At 40.1% G+C, this 18,158-nt stretch overlaps 1 protein-coding gene across 1 annotated transcript; it reads right to left on the bottom strand.

The window, feature by feature from the left end:
* Positions 1 to 291: 291 nt before the first annotated feature.
* Positions 292 to 12,735, bottom strand: LOC146553772 (cyclic AMP-responsive element-binding protein 3-like protein 3-B). The gene is made up of 10 exons (XM_085255332.1): positions 12,574 to 12,735; positions 12,254 to 12,352; positions 11,664 to 11,937; positions 6,423 to 6,553; positions 6,153 to 6,263; positions 5,736 to 5,842; positions 2,528 to 2,596; positions 1,230 to 1,314; positions 860 to 953; positions 292 to 748 (listed from the first exon to the last, which is right to left on the bottom strand). Exons 1-10 carry the CDS (start codon positions 12,592 to 12,594, stop codon positions 540 to 542), a joined length of 1,200 nt encoding a protein of 399 aa, XP_085111458.1. The 5' UTR covers positions 12,595 to 12,735; the 3' UTR covers positions 292 to 539.
* Positions 12,736 to 18,158: the final 5,423 nt, after the last annotated feature.

Raw genomic sequence — 18,158 nt, 5'->3', positions numbered from 1 at the left:
CTGTCTCAAAGATTTAACTGTCTAAGCCTCAGCGCACACACACACACACACACACACACACACACACACACACACACACACACACACACACATATACACATACACACAGTGAAAAATGCAAATGCATCATTAAATTACTGCGCAGAGCTCCTACTGAATGCACCACAGATCATGGTATATATTCAAAGAAAATAATAAATCACAGTAGTGAGCGTGCATGTGTATTTAATGTGTTTGTATTTAACAGGCATCAGCTGCACAGGTATGATCCAGCATACATGATCCAGCAGGTGCTTAAAGGCTTTTTATTCAGAGCAAAATGAAAAATGATTACATCCACATCAATGACCTCTTTACTGGCCTTTGCGAAAGTGCATTCCTGAAACACCTTTCAAATGGATGTTTATGTGCTGGAGCAGCCTCTCACCCAGCCTCTGTAGTGAAAAGCAGATGCAGAGAAGCTTTTAAACTACCCTGTTGGGGGCTGCACTCGCATCCAAACTCGCACCCCTGCGCCACGTCTTTCTTGTTAGAATAAATCAGTGAAGGTCCTTGTGCCTGTGATCTTGATGGCGAGAGAAGGGGACGTCTGCTTTGGGGAGATCTGTCCAGGGCCTAATCTTCTCTGTCAGATTGCGCAGGGCTTCAAAACCCCTAGTAACGCAGAGGAGAGGAAGAGGAAGAGAAGGAGGTGGAGGAGGAGGGATGTCTCGGGCATCATCCATCGACTGCAGGGAGCGGGACGGCACTGAGAGACAGAGATGCGGTTGAGAAGAGTGAGTGTGTGTGCATGAGTGAGTGTGCATGGACGAAAAAGAAAAAAAGAAAGCAAGATTGGCCATGCATGATGGCTACGGACCTTTGGTCTCTGCATAGTCTGCCTGACTGAGCCGGCTGTAAGGGTCTGGTCGAAGATTTGAAGAAATCAGCAGAGAGAAGGAGAGGAGCAAGACCTGGATGTAAATACAGACAGATGGACAAAAAGAGGTCAAGCATAGAAAACACAGATCAGAAAGAAGAAACTGAGTAGGTTATTACGCACACAACTACATAACATTTTGCACAACCGGTGCTTCTCTGACTCATTTAAATATTCAAAGCATTCACAGCCGCAGTCCTGCCGGTACAAACACTCGCACGCCTTGATGTGCTTATGAACTTTTAATGTTTACTGTATTTCTTTGTTACAATTATGACTGCCTCAAAAATTACATAATGCTCTATCTCACCAGGATGCAGGTTGCTTTCTGTCTTGTTTTGCTGGGGCCATTAGGAAGGAGAGCCTGTAGCCGGCTTAGCTGCTTCAGCAGAGCACTGCAACACAAATCCAGACAGAAAGATGAAAGAGGCTGTGCAAAAGTTTCACATAAGGGGTCTCATCATTTCCAGCATCTGTGATCACTCTCGCAAAAAAGAGAGAGAGAGAGAGAGAGAAGGACAAATTGAAGGAAGAGTGTGTGTGTGTGTGGAGCCTTCACACATTTTGTTTTTACAAGCAGCAGTCTGCCAGCGTCAGGGAAAAAAGAATAAAAAAATCAGGACAGTGAAATTGCCGAGTGAAAAGAAAAGTTGGAAAAGCTGTGTGAAGATTTGGAATGGTATGCACTTTGTATGCTGGTAATTTTACTCTCAGGCTCTTCAGTCCTGAATCTTTAACAGGCAGAACGGTTTGGCCATTTTCAGCCGTGACTCGGTTTCATGAAAGCGGTGTCACAAAAGATGTCGTGGAGATTTATTTTGTGCAGCTAGCTCTGTACAAGCCCCGCGTCCAGGTTTGATTAATCCTGCTGCCTTATCTGTTCAACCGGTAGGGACTTTGATGGGAAACAAATGTGAGGGTTTGCAATTATGCCGTGTTTTCATATGGCTGCACCTCCTCAGCCTGGCCATTGTTAAATGTACGACACCCGGATGTTCTGACTATATATGGTCAATCTTAATTTTTTCTGTCATCCTATATTTCTGGATTTAGGCTCCATGAAACAGGCCTTGTGGTGTCATAGTCTTGAGATGAAGTGGTTTAGGCTATCAACAAAATACTAAATACTACCAGACATAATCCCACTAATGAAAACACAGTAGCTAAATAACTGAAACAGGGAAATAAATTGAAAAACCGAGACATCTGTGGTGCTATTTTTACAGGAGCAATTGCTGCAGAGCTAAAATAGCCATTCTCTAAAATCTAACAGTGACCATTCGATCATGCCAGAGCTCTGAAGCTGTGCCCTGACTGTGCCTGAGCCAGGATATAGCTTCCAAAGCTTCAGAGACTTGGACCTTTCCAGACCATATGCTGAAATGTAGTGCACTGGGCTGTAGTCATGGTAACTCTTTGCTTTTCATTGCAACTTTCAAAAGCAAGTCCTGGATGTTGTCACAGGTAAAGCTAATCAGGTGTGTTATGTTCTTTACTGTATTTTCTGGACTTTAAGCTCTCCATCATTATACAAAACACTGAGTTGTCCAGGCATCTAATGCCAATAATCATCAGGTTAAACTTTTGTTGCCTCACTTAAGGACTCACTTGTTGGTCTCCTCCAGCTGCTGGATCTTTCTCTGCAACTCGAGGTTGTGAGCACCACATGCAGACATCCTACAGAAAGAGGAGGAGGAGAATGAGGGCAGAATCGTATTAAAAAAATATCGTTTTATGATGTTGCCTCGCCTGCCCTCCATTTCTCTCTCTGCCAATATCAGCCTGCTGACTGTTATCGCAAACCCCATTCTGTCATCCAGGGACTCCACCCCCTTTCTTCTTCTGGTGTCTCTCTTGTTTGGTTCAGTCACTGTGAGTCCATTATGCCTTCGACTGATAATGACACCCTGTTGATACGCTCTGCTTGAATCTGGTTTAATTATCAACGAATGCTGACTCTGGGAGAGACAATCTCACTCTGCCATGAAACTTTTGTTATCAGGAGGCAGCAGAGCTCAAGCTTGATTGAGATGTTGATAGCATGTAATTAGATATATAAACCTCCTGTGTTACATCAGTAAGACATTTTCATTAGTACGCAAAACACGCAGACAATTTTCACATTTCAAATATTTACTAAAGTGACAGTACATTTGTGTTTGGCCATTTTTAAAGCTCAAACTGTGTATTGGCTTTATCCCACCCGCTACACCCGTGGTCCAAAACACCTCCATTCACTCTCAATCGACTCTTTTATTCTGACACAGATCAGTAATGGCAGGTTTTAAAATAGTCCAGCAGTGCAAGGGAGTCAGTCTTAAGAACCACATCAGAGTGAAACAAGTTCTAAAAATACCCCCAAGAGAAGCTGATGAATGATAAACCTAGGGGGATTTGACAAACAAAGGAATTTGGGGAATATTGCTGCATTGCGTTTCTTTGAGGCGAGTCAAATTACATGCTCGACCACGCAGCGCTGTTTGTGGAGGTGTGATGTGGTTGAAGCGCCAGCATGTGGGAGGCAGGTGGGATTAATAAATTTGGTGACAAAGGCTTGCTGGCTGTGTGGTGAGGCTGATTCCGAGCAGCCTCGAGGTAGAGGAGGAGGAAGACTGACGCAAAAACCTGCTTGCTGTTCTGGGTTGTGGCATCATGTTTAGGAATAATCCACTCTCTCTCCTGACTACATCTGTGAATTTGCGTGTATGCACAATGAGAAAGTGGTCCAGATCGACCGTAAGTGTTTTGGTGCCCCACAGTGGAGCAGTTATCACAGTATGGTGGGTATTCTGAGTTTCTTTACAATGTTCAATGAATGTAGAAACTTTCAGGTCTTTGACCTTACTGAACACCGATTTTTTTTCTCATAAACAATATTAAGATCTCTAAGAAGTCTTAAAATGAGTATATACAACCTCAGATAAACTGCAAACCGTGACATATTACACTATGTCAATAAAAACTAAGTCAAAGTGCAAAGAGCATTAAAAATTAGCCGCTGCTAATGAAATGCACTTGATTAACAGGTCGTCAAGACGTTTTGCTAGTTTGCAGGTCTGGAGCATTATCACAAATCCAAGCAGGAAAGATATCAGCAACGATCTTAGAAAAGCAATTGGGGTTATCAGGCCACTCAGAAAATGTTTTCATTCTACAGTGAAAAAGATTATTCACAAGTGGAAAGCAACAGATGCCAATCTCCCCAGGAATGGACATCCCAGAAAATTCACCTCAGTCAGACCATCCAATCCTTACAAAAACCTTTTAAAAAATCTAAGCGCTACATTTCAGACTCTACAGCCTTCAGTGAGCATGTTAAATGTTAAAACTCATGACAGTACAATTAGAAAAAGGCTGAACAAGTGTGGCTTGTTTAGAAGGGTTTCATCTAAAAAAAAAAAAAAACCCTACAAAACTTCTGGAACAATGTCCTTTAGAAGGATTAGACAAAAATTGAGGTGTTTTGGTCATAATGGACGGTGCCAAGTTTGGAGAAAGCCAAACACAGCGTATCAGCACAAACAACCCCCACCAACTGTCAAGCACGGTGGTGGGGGTGATGATTTGGGCTTGTTTTACAGCCACGGGTCCTGGGCACCTTGTAGTCATTGAGGTAACCATGAACTTCTCTGTATCCCAAAGTATTCTTGAGTCAAATGTGAAGCCATCTATCTGACAGCTAAAGCTTGGGCAAAACTGGGTCCAACAACAGGACTATGATCCCAAAAAGAAGGGAGGAAAAGAATCAAGGTGCTGCAATGGTCCAGTCAAAGTCCAGACCTTGACCTGTTGAAATGTTGTGGTGAGACCTTAAAAGATCTGTGGATGAATTTAAGAAGCAACACTGTAAAGAAGAGTGGGGTAAAGTTCCTTCACAATGATGGCAGAGACTAATGAAGTCATACAGGAAACAGTTACTTGATGGTATTGCTGCTAAAGGTATTTCTACAAGCTACTGAATCACTGGGTGTGCTTAGTTTCTCACAGGACTGTTTCTGGATCTTGGTTTAGTTTTTTGTCACAACACAGTTTAATGTGAGAATGTTGTTGTCCTTCTCAGATTAAATTTACCTAAATTTAAGACCACGTAAAGACTAGATCATATTTTTTTATTATACCCTGATATATAACCTTAGAACTGAGAGAAGGCTCACTTTCTTTTTTTTCCACAGCAGGAGTATGAATATATATTATTCTCTGCATTATTAAAACATCATCTTTTCGTGTGTTTGTTCTTACTGAAGTGCCGTTGGCATTATAGATAGTAATGCTTATGTACAAGTTTGTTTTTTGTTTTTATCTAAATATTCCTCCAATAAAAAGAAATTCTCTTTTGCAGCAATCTCTTGAAAATGGTATTTCTTTGTGTATCCAGATCTTTATTAGTGAATAAATAAAAAAAAATAACAAGGTTTATGTCTTTCATTTTGGGCTGCTTCACTGGAACTGAATTTTAATGGGTTGTATTTCTTTTATCAATTTTGGCACTATATAATTTTTCTCTTGAATAAGTTTCTGTAATTAATTGGTTTTGCTGGAGGCAATGACAACTACTGCTGCACAGCTCTCCTTCTTCTTCTTTTTAATTCAAAACACCTCACTAGTGTTGTTTGAGGTTGTTATACAATTGTTTTTTTTGAGCTTCCTGTGAGGATTTTTTTTTTCAGGGAACTATTTGACAAATACCAGGAAACTGGAAGTGTGCTTTACTTAATGAACAACAAAACACTCACTGAATCACTGAAAAACATAAAAAAAATCCAAAGCAGATGATTAAAAGAATGTTTCCTAAGTCGGTGCAGAGATAATGTCATACCTTTCTTCCAGGCTATCGACATATTCCCTTTTCTTCTTCCGACTTTCCTGAGCTGAGCGCTTGTTGCGGATTTTCCGCCGGATCTTTTTCAAAACTCTCTCTTCAAACTTGTCAGGGAGATGAAACACATGGGAGACCAGGACAAGAGAGAATAAAGAAAAAGGTATGTGAGATGAAACTAGGTTGAGAGAGAGAGAGAGAGAGTGTGTGTGTGTGTGTGTGTGTGTGTGTGTGTGTGTGTGTGTGTCTGGGTGGGTGGTGGGGAAGGGTGGGTGGGGTAGGGGGGGCATCATATCTGGCTGACTTTGTGTAACTGGGGATACAGATTTAGATCACAAGTGTGTGTTTGTGGATGTGTTTGGAGCATGCTTGTGCAGAGACATTTGCCCTACATACATGTGTATATTGCTCATGTACCTTGGATAGAGGCAGTCTGCTGGGCAAGTTTACCCCTTCTTTAGCCAGAAGCTTCTTCTCATCCTCATTAAGTACAAGCTCCCGCAAGGAATGCTGGGGGATTCGCTGCGCCTGTGAACCAGATGGACAGAATTCATTTCACTTAAAGTTACTCTATTTGCAGCTTTCCCCAAGAAGGCACAGGCAGATAGTAAAATTCTCTTTCAGTCAGAGTTGGACAGGACACCACACATATTTTAAGTTTCAACACAATTATGAAACCCTTCTTACTTTGTCTCCCAGGTTGGATAACAGCAGGTCCTTCACGGTGAGAGAATGGCTGGGTGGTTGCAAAGGATTTTGGTTTGTGGTGAGGTAGTATGAAATTCCGATATCCTCCTCTAAGCTGCCAGACTCACAGCCTGCATATTAAAGCAGAAAAAACAGTACACCACATGTCATGGTTTACAAAATTGCTTGTATTTGCAGTTCAAACAAAACCCACCACAAAACGTCAGTCATTGCAGCATCTTTCTGTGCTTTAAAAACACTTTGCAAACACACAATGCTGCACAGGTTTTTAGGCATTTTAGACACTTGGATTCCTGTCCATCCTGTGGCACCACCAGGGAGGAGACTGATCATGCCTGCACCAATTATGCACCAGATGGCACAGTCCCCATCAAGCTCTTGTCTCATGGAGTCAGTCTGGGAGAGACTAAAGATGTCGAGATAGCCAAAATCTACAAAAGCCACCTGAAGCAAGCAACCAGCCAAGTACCTTGAAAACTTGGTCACACAAAATATTGGCTTGATTTGGAGTATGTATCGTTACTTTAATATTAGTGACATCAGGACATTGTCTTGTAATTATATAAAAAAATTGTGAGAAAGTTTTAAGGTAGCCAGTTAACCTATAGGCTGAAGAACGTGTGATTTTTATATTGTCAGCTTTTCACAATTAATCAAACCTGATATGCCACTTTTAAAACAAATACACAGTGTCCCAACTCCATTTACTGAAAGACTCACTCTCTTAATTTCCAGCTAGTTATACATAAATTGCTCTTAGTGCTCATTTGGAAAGCACAACTACAGCGCATTGTGTTTCGTTTCCTAAATACAACTTGAAATTGTTCGCTCTTGTTAACACACAGATGCCAGTTCATAGTGCACAAAAGTGTACAAGCATTTGTAAGAAGAGGAAAACAGCAGGGAAGAGGAAAACAGCAATTTCAGATGATTGCGATAGGCCATGTTCTTGTTCACAGAAAGTCAATTTGAAAAACAAAAATAGAAAATAGCATCAGAACTTTCCATTTTTTCCGAAAGTAAATGTTTACATGTATTAAAGTATTACAGATATATGTGCTTTACATAGTAAATTCAGTAGATTCTATGATGTTTTTATATTCTTAAAGTTACTAATAGAGTACTGAATGGACAGGCTCTAGATAATTTATGTCTGCTTCTTATTACAGTTTTTTCTGATTGCTTAAGCACATTTTTTGTAACTATTGGCTAATTTTGCAAAACTCTTCACACAAATAAGAAAACCTGTCACCCAATCATCAAAACATTGTAGTTCTCTTGCAAAAGCAAACACAGCTGGATTAACTCTTCACACCTTCGTAAAAGTGGTGTTTCCGTATCAAACAGTACACACAAGCCATCATCTACTAAGCACACAATGCGCCAACTGCACACTGATGGTATGAATACAAAACACATCTGGCTTTTGCTTTCTCTGTGCACAAGGTAGGCTATGTCAGTTTGAGCTCATACTTCTGTCATAGATCCATAAGCATGGAGGGATCCAAACTTCAAGTACTGGTGTTTATTCAAACACATCAAAACAAACACAAGTGTTTATTTCCAAGTATAGGATTATTTGCAATCGCCATAATGACTATATGGGTTACTTGGTCTGCAGTGAACATGCTTCCTCTGCCCCCAGCATCTGGTCATCTAGCAATTCTGTAAAGTAACAATTTCAGTATTTTTACATCAATGGTATTGGTGTGTTTCTCATTGGCATATGGCAGTGCTACAAGTCTTTGTGCGAAGTGACTGTACTGACCGATTCTCATTTCAAGATGTCCTTATGGTACTTGCTACAGTGTAGTGGCTCGAGTTAGGCTGGACCCGTTGGCCAGCTACCCTCAGGGTCATTCCACGGTTGATTACATGGTCCACTATTGTAGCTCTGATGTCATCAGCAATTCTATTTCTTACTCTTCCTACCCTTCCTCTCCCCCCTCCTCATTTTCCTCTCCTCCCTCCTCATCTTCCTCTTGCTCCTCCTTGTCCTTGTCGTCCTCTTCATCCTACTTCTTCACCTCCACGTCCTCTTCCTCGGCCTCCTCTTCTTCTCACTCTTTCTGCTCCCTCCATTGTACTCCGCACACACAGCTTACCTGTATTATAGTGCTTAGCCTGATTGCAAAGTGAACGAATTATCTAAAAAAGTTTTCACATGTGAAAGTGTGCCAGACAGTTGGCAAATTAGTGTTAATGATAGCCATACATGTGTATACTTTTGCTAGGAGTGTGTTGGAAATTTGGTAATTGAGTGTTGTGCAGTGAATTGTGCCTACAGTTTTGCAAAGTGTGTGTTACAAAATTGCAAACTGAGTGCAAAGCAGTTTTTGTGCTTTTAGTTTTGCAAACTCAGTGAGTGGTTTTGCTATAAGTCTGAATAGTTTTAGAGATTGTGCTACAGGAATCACAGTTAGGGTTTAAGCATTCAGAAAAAACTGTAAACACACTCCTAATCGTAGTCTTCAGTTGTAGGCTCTGAATATAATGGTTGTTCCTTGTACAAGACTCAGGACTGACAGAGCATTTCAGTCTGTGGCACCTAGAATATGGAATATTCTCCCACTCCAGCTTTGTTTAGCTCTCTGTGGGCTCCTTTAAAAAGGATTGTTTTGCTTGTTTCTGTTTTAATTTAAAGTTACAGTAAATAAACATTTTCACCTCTAGATGTCAGTAAATTTCAGTCAACTGAGTTTTGTTTTCTTCCCATCTCGATTCAAATGCATAATCCGAGCTACAGTTGCTGCAATATGAGAAAAATGTTTTAGCCAGCTAAGAGAGATCAAAGACATTAAATTTAGACTGTACTCCATAATTGCCACAGCCAGCCAGTGTGTATCTACTATTGTCTGCTCAATTTCTTTATTCGTGTGAAGGCTGTCAGCCCACTGTTTACCTCAGCTGCCAATGACGGGTGAGAGGCGTCCACATCTATTTACTTTGAAGTGGGCTGTGGACGTTTGTGAGAGTTCGATATAAGTTGATGAGTTAGCGAAGGTCAGTTCTGATGGATGATATGAGATGAGGTGAGTTGCTGAGGATATGCTTAAGCCTTAGCCTGTTGTTTTTGCTGCTGTTAGCTGGTGTTTGCCAGCATGAGTGAAACTTTCTTTAAAGTTGATGTAACATTGTTGGACTTGGATGCTTAGTGAATAAACTCACATACAATGTGAGAATGTAATCAAGCTGTTTATCAGAGTGAAGGTTTGAATTTTAAGAAATTAGCTGCCATAATGTTAATTTACAAACCGTTTTTGTTGTTTTCTGTCAGCCGTCCCAGACTGGAGGGTCACATGTCTAATCTACTGACTGTAATTGCGACAATATCAGGAATAAATAAATTTGTGCATATGTTTTCATGTGACTTCAGTTCAGGAGGTAAGGCTTGAGATAAGAAGGAAAGGATGACATTTTATCCAGATGTTTTCGCTAATTGTTGAGGGGGGCACCTTCTCCAATGATAAAATATAGGTATGATCTTTAATATCTTCAGACTGAAGGTGCAGGCACAAAGTTAAATGTCCCTCCATGGCACTCGAAAGCCTACGCCTCTTTGATACATAGATAGATCATACCTAGATCATAGGATTATAAATTGCAGACCTGCTCCTGTGTATTATTAGGTAGATACTATGAGTACAGCATCAGCACAGTACAGTTTTTCCTATTAAATAACCTCAGAAAATCACTGACTGTGCCTGTTTTCCATTAAGATTCTTATTAACAGTAATTATTTTTGTAATGATCTGTTTTCTTGTACTCTATTTCGTTCAGTTTTTTGCATTTTGATTTTCTGTTCTATTTTATTCTGATTATTCAAACTATTTTTAAAGTCCACACCCTGATGTTGTGTTTTCCATTTTTTTGATGTGTTGCTCAATGAAGGCTCGTTAGTGCTCTTATTGTTGCGGGATTTGAGTGTGACCTGAAAGCACAGTCGAAACTATTTCGATACGATTGTTTACAAGAGTCAGAGGTTTTATGAATAGTAGTTTGACTTTGAGTATTGTGTCTAGGTTTTGTGTTAACAGCTTGGAAAAAAGAAATAATGTGTGTGAAAGGTTTCAAGAAATGTGTCAAAGCAAATGTGGAAAACTGTAAACACTGGGAAACACTAATGTTAAATTGTGTGGGTTGCATTAATATTGATATGTCAACACTCCACAGCCATTTCGAATCATCAGGAACCCTCTGGTCTTATCTGCTGATCTTTTCTGGCAGGAGCATTTAAACCAGTAACGCTTCCCTCGTGGATATAAATTCACACATTTGAATTACACCCACACTGGTTCTGTGGCGAGTTAAAGGCTGCAGTTTATGGCGGTTTGTGTAGTTGTCGCTACCTTTCAAATGCACAATGGATTTAACCTTCACGGTAATAGCTGTTACAAAGCTTCGAGCAGCTGCTGAAAGGGACTTTGTAATATAGTCTTACAAGCACAAGACCAGTGTTACAACAATTGTTCCCTGTAATGAATTAAAAGAACACTGACCTTTAACCTAACAGACAATTTATACTATATAAATCCAAGTAAATGATGAATTTATTCACTCATTCACTGATGAAGTCCAGTACAGACAAATAAAACAGCTGTCCACTGTAATTGTGATGCTGATGAGTAATTAAGCAGGTATGTAAAGAGTTAAAGAAATTACAGCCCGAAAAGATTACTTTCCTTTCCTCATAATTATGACCTTGTGGATGTATTTGCTTGTGTTTTAAAACCTTTTGTTGTAATTAGAAGGTGATGTATGTGGTTTTTTTTAAATGAAATGTATTTTCAGATATTTCTGGCACTAGTGGTGGGTCAAAAAACTGCACAGTGAAATGAACCAATATTCAAAAAAAGCTGCCCTCACAAAACAGTTTATGCATGGCAACAATCACAACCGTTTATCTTTAAAGATGTTCAAAAATGGGAAAAAACAAACAAAGTGGCTCTTTGAAAGGTCCGCCATCAGAGGCTCAGTCAAAAGCCCCCATTATCCCACTACAGAAAGCACAAAATGAGAGATCTCACAATGTCAAAAGCTTCCCCTTTTTCATCTGGTAGTCCTGTCCCCTGGTTACTTTGTTCTTTACGCGTCTCAACCTCACATTTGCGCTCACTGTTAAAACAAACTACTGCTTTACAGGTTCCAATTCAGTACATGTTTCTGGCCTGTATAAAAAAGCAAGCCGGTTAACCCTTTGCTATGTAAATGTTGTCTTACCGAGATCGATAACAACATCTGGCTTTTTTTCATTTGCCACTGTCTGATTCACGAGACACGAAGACTGCGTGAAAGCCTGAATATCACAGGGAGTGGAGGCTGTGCAGGAGGCTGTGTGAGGGCTGTTTGTGGGATCTGTCAGGGGGTCCTCGGTGATGCCACTGTCACTGGTGCAGGGAGACCACAGGGGTGATGCTGGCACAGAGGAGGAGTCGCTCCCATGCAGCAGGAACTCCAAGAAATCATCAGGATCACTTTGCTTAGTGCTCAGTGTCTGAAGAGAGTATGCATACATAATTACATTATGGCTTGATTGGCAGAATGAATCTAGATCATAGATAATAGTAATCACACATACAAGCAGACACAGAAGCGTAAACACACCAGGCTTTCAATTCGCTCTCTCTCTCTGTTTCCTTTGGTTCCTGCTATTTGCAACACTTGCCGCTATACAACCAGGCACACCCCAGAATACAGTTTAAACTCAGCACTCAGGTTCTCATGATGAGATGAATTTGTGGCCGTGATTATGTTTTCCCCTGAGTGATTCAGTTTAGGAGCAAACTGTGCATAATGAGCAGCACACTTACATCATTAGTTGAGCTGGTCCACGTTTGGTTGCTGTGGCAACTGGTGGATTCACCTGTGTTTTTGAGCAGAAGGTCAATGATGTCCATCCCATTGTACACCTGAAACAAACAGTGATGGTTCTGAAATTGAAGTGTTTCTCAGTTTTTCAAAAGATAAAATGTTTTTCACAGTATTACCCAATTTCACCTGGGTGTCAAAAACTCGCTCAATCTCACACTTCACTTGTCTCTGACAAACTTGCATTCACGTTCGCCTTTTTTAAAGCGACGCTGAATCACTCTCTTACACAAAAAGCATCAACTGCACCCAGTGATCTTACCTTGTCTGTAGTCAGTGTCATAATTCTGACATTAAAGCAGCTGGTGGAATTTCAGCGAAAGTCTCCTTCAGGCATACAAATGCAGCACACAGCCAGATTGGTACGTTCCTTGTGCCTTTAGCGTGAAGGAGAAGCGTCTGAGTCAGCCTTCAGGGACAAAGTTGAAATGCCATATCACACAACAGCATTCCCCAACCCAGCTGATCACTGTCCAATCCACTGTTAGTCAGCCAGCAGCGAGAGGCAATTAGGACAAGAAGGGAGATTACTTAATTATTAATAAGTGTGACCTTTGAGGTCATAAATCAGCAGTTGGTGTATGCTGTCAAATTCTTTTTTTATTTTTTTTAAATTGGACAAGCTAAATTTAAAGCCCAATTTATTGCTTTCAAACACAGAAAGTGGAAAGACTGACTTTTAATTTGCACCAGTTTGGACTAAGCCCAACAAAAGTTCAATACTCCTCTCTCTGCTCATCACTAAGGAATCCACAAGGCAGTGGAAACACACACGAAAGGGTTTAATCTGAATTCAAGGGTTAGAAACTGTCTATTTGATTATTTGAAAATTAGAGAGAGTTAGTAAAAGAAAGTCAGGATGTGCTTCTAAGCCACTGAGGGATTAACAAAAAGGGCAGCTGTACTTCAAACTCTATTCACTGACACTGAAAGCCAGCGCAGAGATCTGATTTGAAGCAGAGCTGAAGCTGTCTGGGAGGTTTCTGGATGGAAATCGAAGGAAAAGAAAAAATGCTCCCCTTCTATGGGACTTCTTCCTGATTCTTCTTATGGCTTTAAGGTTGAATAAGGACTTGAACTAATTTAATTAAAAGGTAAAAGTCAATAAAAGTCAGGATTACACTGAGATTTTGTGCTTGGTCTTTGGTCATCAAAGCCAGAAACTGAGATGAGAACTATCTTTCAGTTAGCTGTCGTTTAGCTGGAGACAGTTCTGGCACATCTAAAATGATTTTAAGACAGTCCAAGAGTTACTAATGATAGTCTTGGTAATATTTCACATAATGAAGCCCAGTGAAGGGCTCAATGTGCAAATAGAAGAGAACAATGAGTGAGCAGCAGGGAACCCCCAAATTCTTGTTGGTCCACTTAGATCCAAAATTACAGAAACAAGTTTCCAGAAGATACAGTATCATGAAAAATAAACGTTTCACATGATCCAATGATTCAGTAGCTTGTAGATCTACTTGTAGAAGCAATAACTTTTTTTTATGACTTTATCAGTCTCTCACATCACTGTGGCGGACTTTATGGGCACCTGTTTATGCACAACTATCTTAAGTGTAGTGTTTCAGTCAGGTTAGGGTCTGGACTTTGACTGGGCCATAGTAATACTTCATTGTTTTCATTGTAGATTGTTGTAAATTTGCTGCTGTGCTTGCCAAGATTTATCTGAGACAGATGGCTTCACATTTGAGTCTAGAATATTTTGGTACACAGAGGAGTTTGCAGTTGATTCATTGACCGCAAGGTGCCCAGATGCCGTGGCTTTAAAACAAGCCCAAATCATCACCCCTCCACCACCGTGCTTGGTTTTCTCCATTATGACCGGCCCCCCACCCCAAACCGAACTTTAAGTGGGACGGTTAAAAAACCAAAAACCAAACTGAGATTAAATATAATTGCTATCTACAAAGGTTATTTTAATCTATAACAGCAGATGTGTCCAAGCTACTCTTTTTTAAAAAGTGGCTCAACAATTACAGTTTTTCAGTGGTTTGAGAAAAATAACATTTCAGCAAACAGCTGCAAAGACCTTTCAGTGAAGCTTGTTGTCAAAGCATCAAGAAAGAGAATGCGATTGTCCTGGACAGTTTCTTTCAGTCGCTGGCAGCAAACAAACTGATAATTACCTTAATGTTTTGGGGGTTTTTGTCAGCAAACTGTTTACAACAACAAAGAGTTCAGCTGAAGCTACTGTGAAGGGATGGATCAATCAAGGTGGATCGACATGAGAAAAAAACATGCATCCTTCTAAATGAAGTATTTATTTTCTTTGTGTCTTTCAAATAGACACTTGCTCCTCAAGTTACAGCTCTTTAGAAAGCTGATCAATGACTTTTTTTTTTTTGCTTTCCTAATGCAAAACATCGTTATCCGTTCCTTATCTTTGCTGTCATAATTAACAGCATCTGTTTCATGCTAGCACGCCCCATGAAGCAAAAGATATTACATAATGTGTTCTTCCAGCAATTACACAAGGGGAACATGCACATTGGCAGAGATTATCTCATTGTTATCACAGGGGAAGGGATTGTTTCAGTGGCAGAGCTACTTAGTATTACACCCGTCTAAAAGCAGAATAAGCACAATCAATAGTCAGCATTCTTTTAAGAATGAACACCATCAGCTCAATCCTCCTATTGCCATATCAACTTCAAAGCATCGCTACACCTTTGAGGGAACACAGCCTGGTAGCTCAAATAATTCAAAGCCATTTTCCTTTCTCTTCACATAATTTTATATGACATTTTTGCCTTCATCAGATGGCTCGAAGCAGACAGAGATGCCAGATATTTTCTTTGGGTTCTGAATTTATGTTTTTTTGTTACCTTTACTAAGCTGTTCAAAAGTCAGAGTGAAGAGGGACTTTATGGGAAGAACGAAAGTGAAACTGTGGCACGGCAGAAAGGACGCAAATCTTTCTTATCTTTTGTTTGTCAGGCATGCATAATGTGAATAAATCAAATTCTCTGAGGTGTCTGATTCCCAGGCTTGGTGGAGACGCTTGTTTTACAGGCTAGGTTGGATTTCCAGACCTAAAATACAATTCAAATGTCAAAAAGCCCCTGTTGTATAAGGCCAAAAAAGGTTATTTAAATACACTCTGGTGAGACTAATGGAAATGGATGGTGTATTAGCATATTCTGCTGTGTTAGACTCTTTCTTACTTAAGAAAATAACGCTCACAGTGAAGCCACCGTACAAATCCATTATGACCGCTATACTTTAGTTTTTCAAAGACTTGCTTCTTAAGTATATTAGTTGCTTTAAAATCAACATATTCATGAATACGCCTAATTAAATGGCAGCAGAGCGCTGCTATCTTTATTGTTGTTCTAACTGGAGATTAGAGAGTATCAAAGTACTTTGAGTGCAGTGATTATCTAACCGGGGCATTTTGAGCACATCTCTAGATACCAGGAATAAGTTGCTGCTCAGTACACATAACTGTTATTGCATATTAGATCACAATGTGAATGCATATTCAGATATCTCCATGTGAGAGCAGGTTGGTTAGGGTGAAGGAAAAGAACATCTATTGGACACCTTAGGGTGTTTTAAAATGAAATATACCATGAAATCACTTTTATGCGGTCAGTTCTCTTCCAGTGAAATGACCTGCACAGGTACCAATGACTGCAGCTCCACAGAAATGGTCTCACAGCTCACCCTATTCCCTGGCAAGAAAGTGTTCAATAAGATGTGTGGAGAGCAAAAGAATCATGTAAAAAATACACAGCTACTGCAGTGATCAAAGAAATGCCTTCTTCAGGTCCATGGGTGTGAAGTCACGGGCTGAAAACATGTTTGAAGCTTACATCAAGGTCATTTAACCAGCCACAAAGTGCATTTTCATTAGCTCTTATCTGAAGCTCAGTAATTGCTCTAATGTGAGCAAAATCGTTCTATATCTACAGCTGGGAAATTGTTAGTGTGTGCAAACAGGAGAAACACGCTTGTCCGCTGTCTCTAGTGGAGCTGACTGTACGTTATTGGTAAAATCATAAACTCTGCAATTAGGAGACAAAGATTAAACACAGCCTTCAGCTACAGCTACAACGGAGTACCAGCTCAGCGTCTGCTTTTTGAAATTTCCCATCATGTGTGCCACTAGTATGAGATAATCCACAGCTTTCTCCTCACTCTCACAGCTACAAGTGTCATGTAATTGGCTTCTTCAGCGCTACGCTTGCAGCGAATGCCCACATGCAACTGGGAATTGTTTTCAATCATGTAAGATTTTTTTTCGTTGGCTTTCTGATTTCCCTAAAGATCTTCAGGTAACAACCCCAAATGTTCATTTTAAATCTAAATTCAGTATCCGCAGGCACATCATGTGGATTCTATCAGTTTATAAGTTTATTATTACATTTAAAAATATGATATCATAACATCGATAGTTTTTGTTATTTCTTAAATTTAATGTTATCTATTCATTTTTCTACTGCCAAGTTTGGAAATCAGTTCCCTTAATGTGTAAAATCCTCCTGTGACTAGTAAAGGGAATATATTTCCCACCGTTTGGAGTTTGACAAAAAAAAGAAAGAAAAAAAAAAGCCAGACATGCTCCACTTTAAGCTGCACTGTGGCAGTCAGCGTCCTACACCGAAAGCTTCAGAGAGACTCCTGCTAAAAGGCCAATCAAGATATCGTCCTCCACTGTTTTGCAATTTTAAGACTACTTCACTGAGTTTATGAAAACTACCTCTGTAGCTTTTGCATAAATCTGATGATTAGATGAAAGACACCGTTTTTCAGATGAAGTAATCTGCACACCACTGCCTATGCGACTGCAGACAGCACGCTCTTTCTGCTGTGAACGTTGCTGTTTTAGTAGGTCAGCCCTGCTGGAGGAAACGTGACACACTGCGCAGTGATATTGCAGTAATATCAGCTTTATCAGCTGCACTGACCATGGAAACCACTGGTTCTTGTTTAGTCACCACAAACTTTAATATCTGGACTCCCTTGTGTTAAAAAGGGCATTATACAATGAATAATCTTTGGAGCTGTGTAGAGCTTTTATTGTTGCTCACTAAATTTAAATTTGTTTTGCTTCTTATAGTGCTCTGAAGACAAAAAGTAGAACTTTCTAATGATATGTATTTTAGGGAGTTTTAACAAAAGATTTTCTACATTTAGAGACTATGAGCAGAAATTATAAATGCAAGCTCAAAACTAAAAATAAACATTGAAAAAAGAAATCGTCTTGCAGCATCGTTTGCTTTGTGGTTTTATCTTCATCTGAAATTCATGAGTAAAGCTTTCTTTAGAGATAATAATCATCTGCTCTCATGAGAGCCCATTATGTGCTTATTATGGGAAACCCACGAATAATGTATTTTTCAGTTATTTCCTTTCTGGACATGTAGAGCACAGTCCACTGGTTTAATAAGAAAGATACCCCCTCCCCAACAATTGTTATCACAGGGGGAGGGATTGTTTCAGTGGCAGAGCTACTTATTATTGCACCAGATTGATTAAATGTGTTCTTTACATTACTCAGTTTTCATTTCAGTGTCCCATTCCACATATCTTGGCACCTCCCAAACATGTTTTGTCCTGCTCTGCCCTCAGCTGGTGGAGGACTGCTACGGCGCCCTGTCTAGCAGTGGCCTGCTTTATTCCACGGGGATCGATATTTCAGAGGCGGAGGTGTACATCAAAATGTTTGGGGGGGAAGAGGCGGAGCATGGGGAAAAAAGGAAGGAAACATTCAGTTTTTGCTGCGGATAAGGCTTTCCTGTGAAATTGGCTCTAGCATGCATCGCACTCTCCAAGTGCTGCTAAACGTCATTCACTGACACGCCCAGAAGCAGCTGCACGCTAAGATACGGAGAAATA

The sequence above is a fragment of the Mchenga conophoros genome, linkage group LG18 (assembly GCF_057382185.1).
Source record: "Mchenga conophoros isolate Kocher_MC1m ecotype Shallow Benthic linkage group LG18, M_conophoros_male_GT1.1, whole genome shotgun sequence".
NCBI lineage: Eukaryota > Metazoa > Chordata > Actinopteri > Cichliformes > Cichlidae > Mchenga > Mchenga conophoros.
Note: the sequence above shows the minus strand (reverse complement) of the source record. Positions and strands in the feature narration are given on the sequence as shown.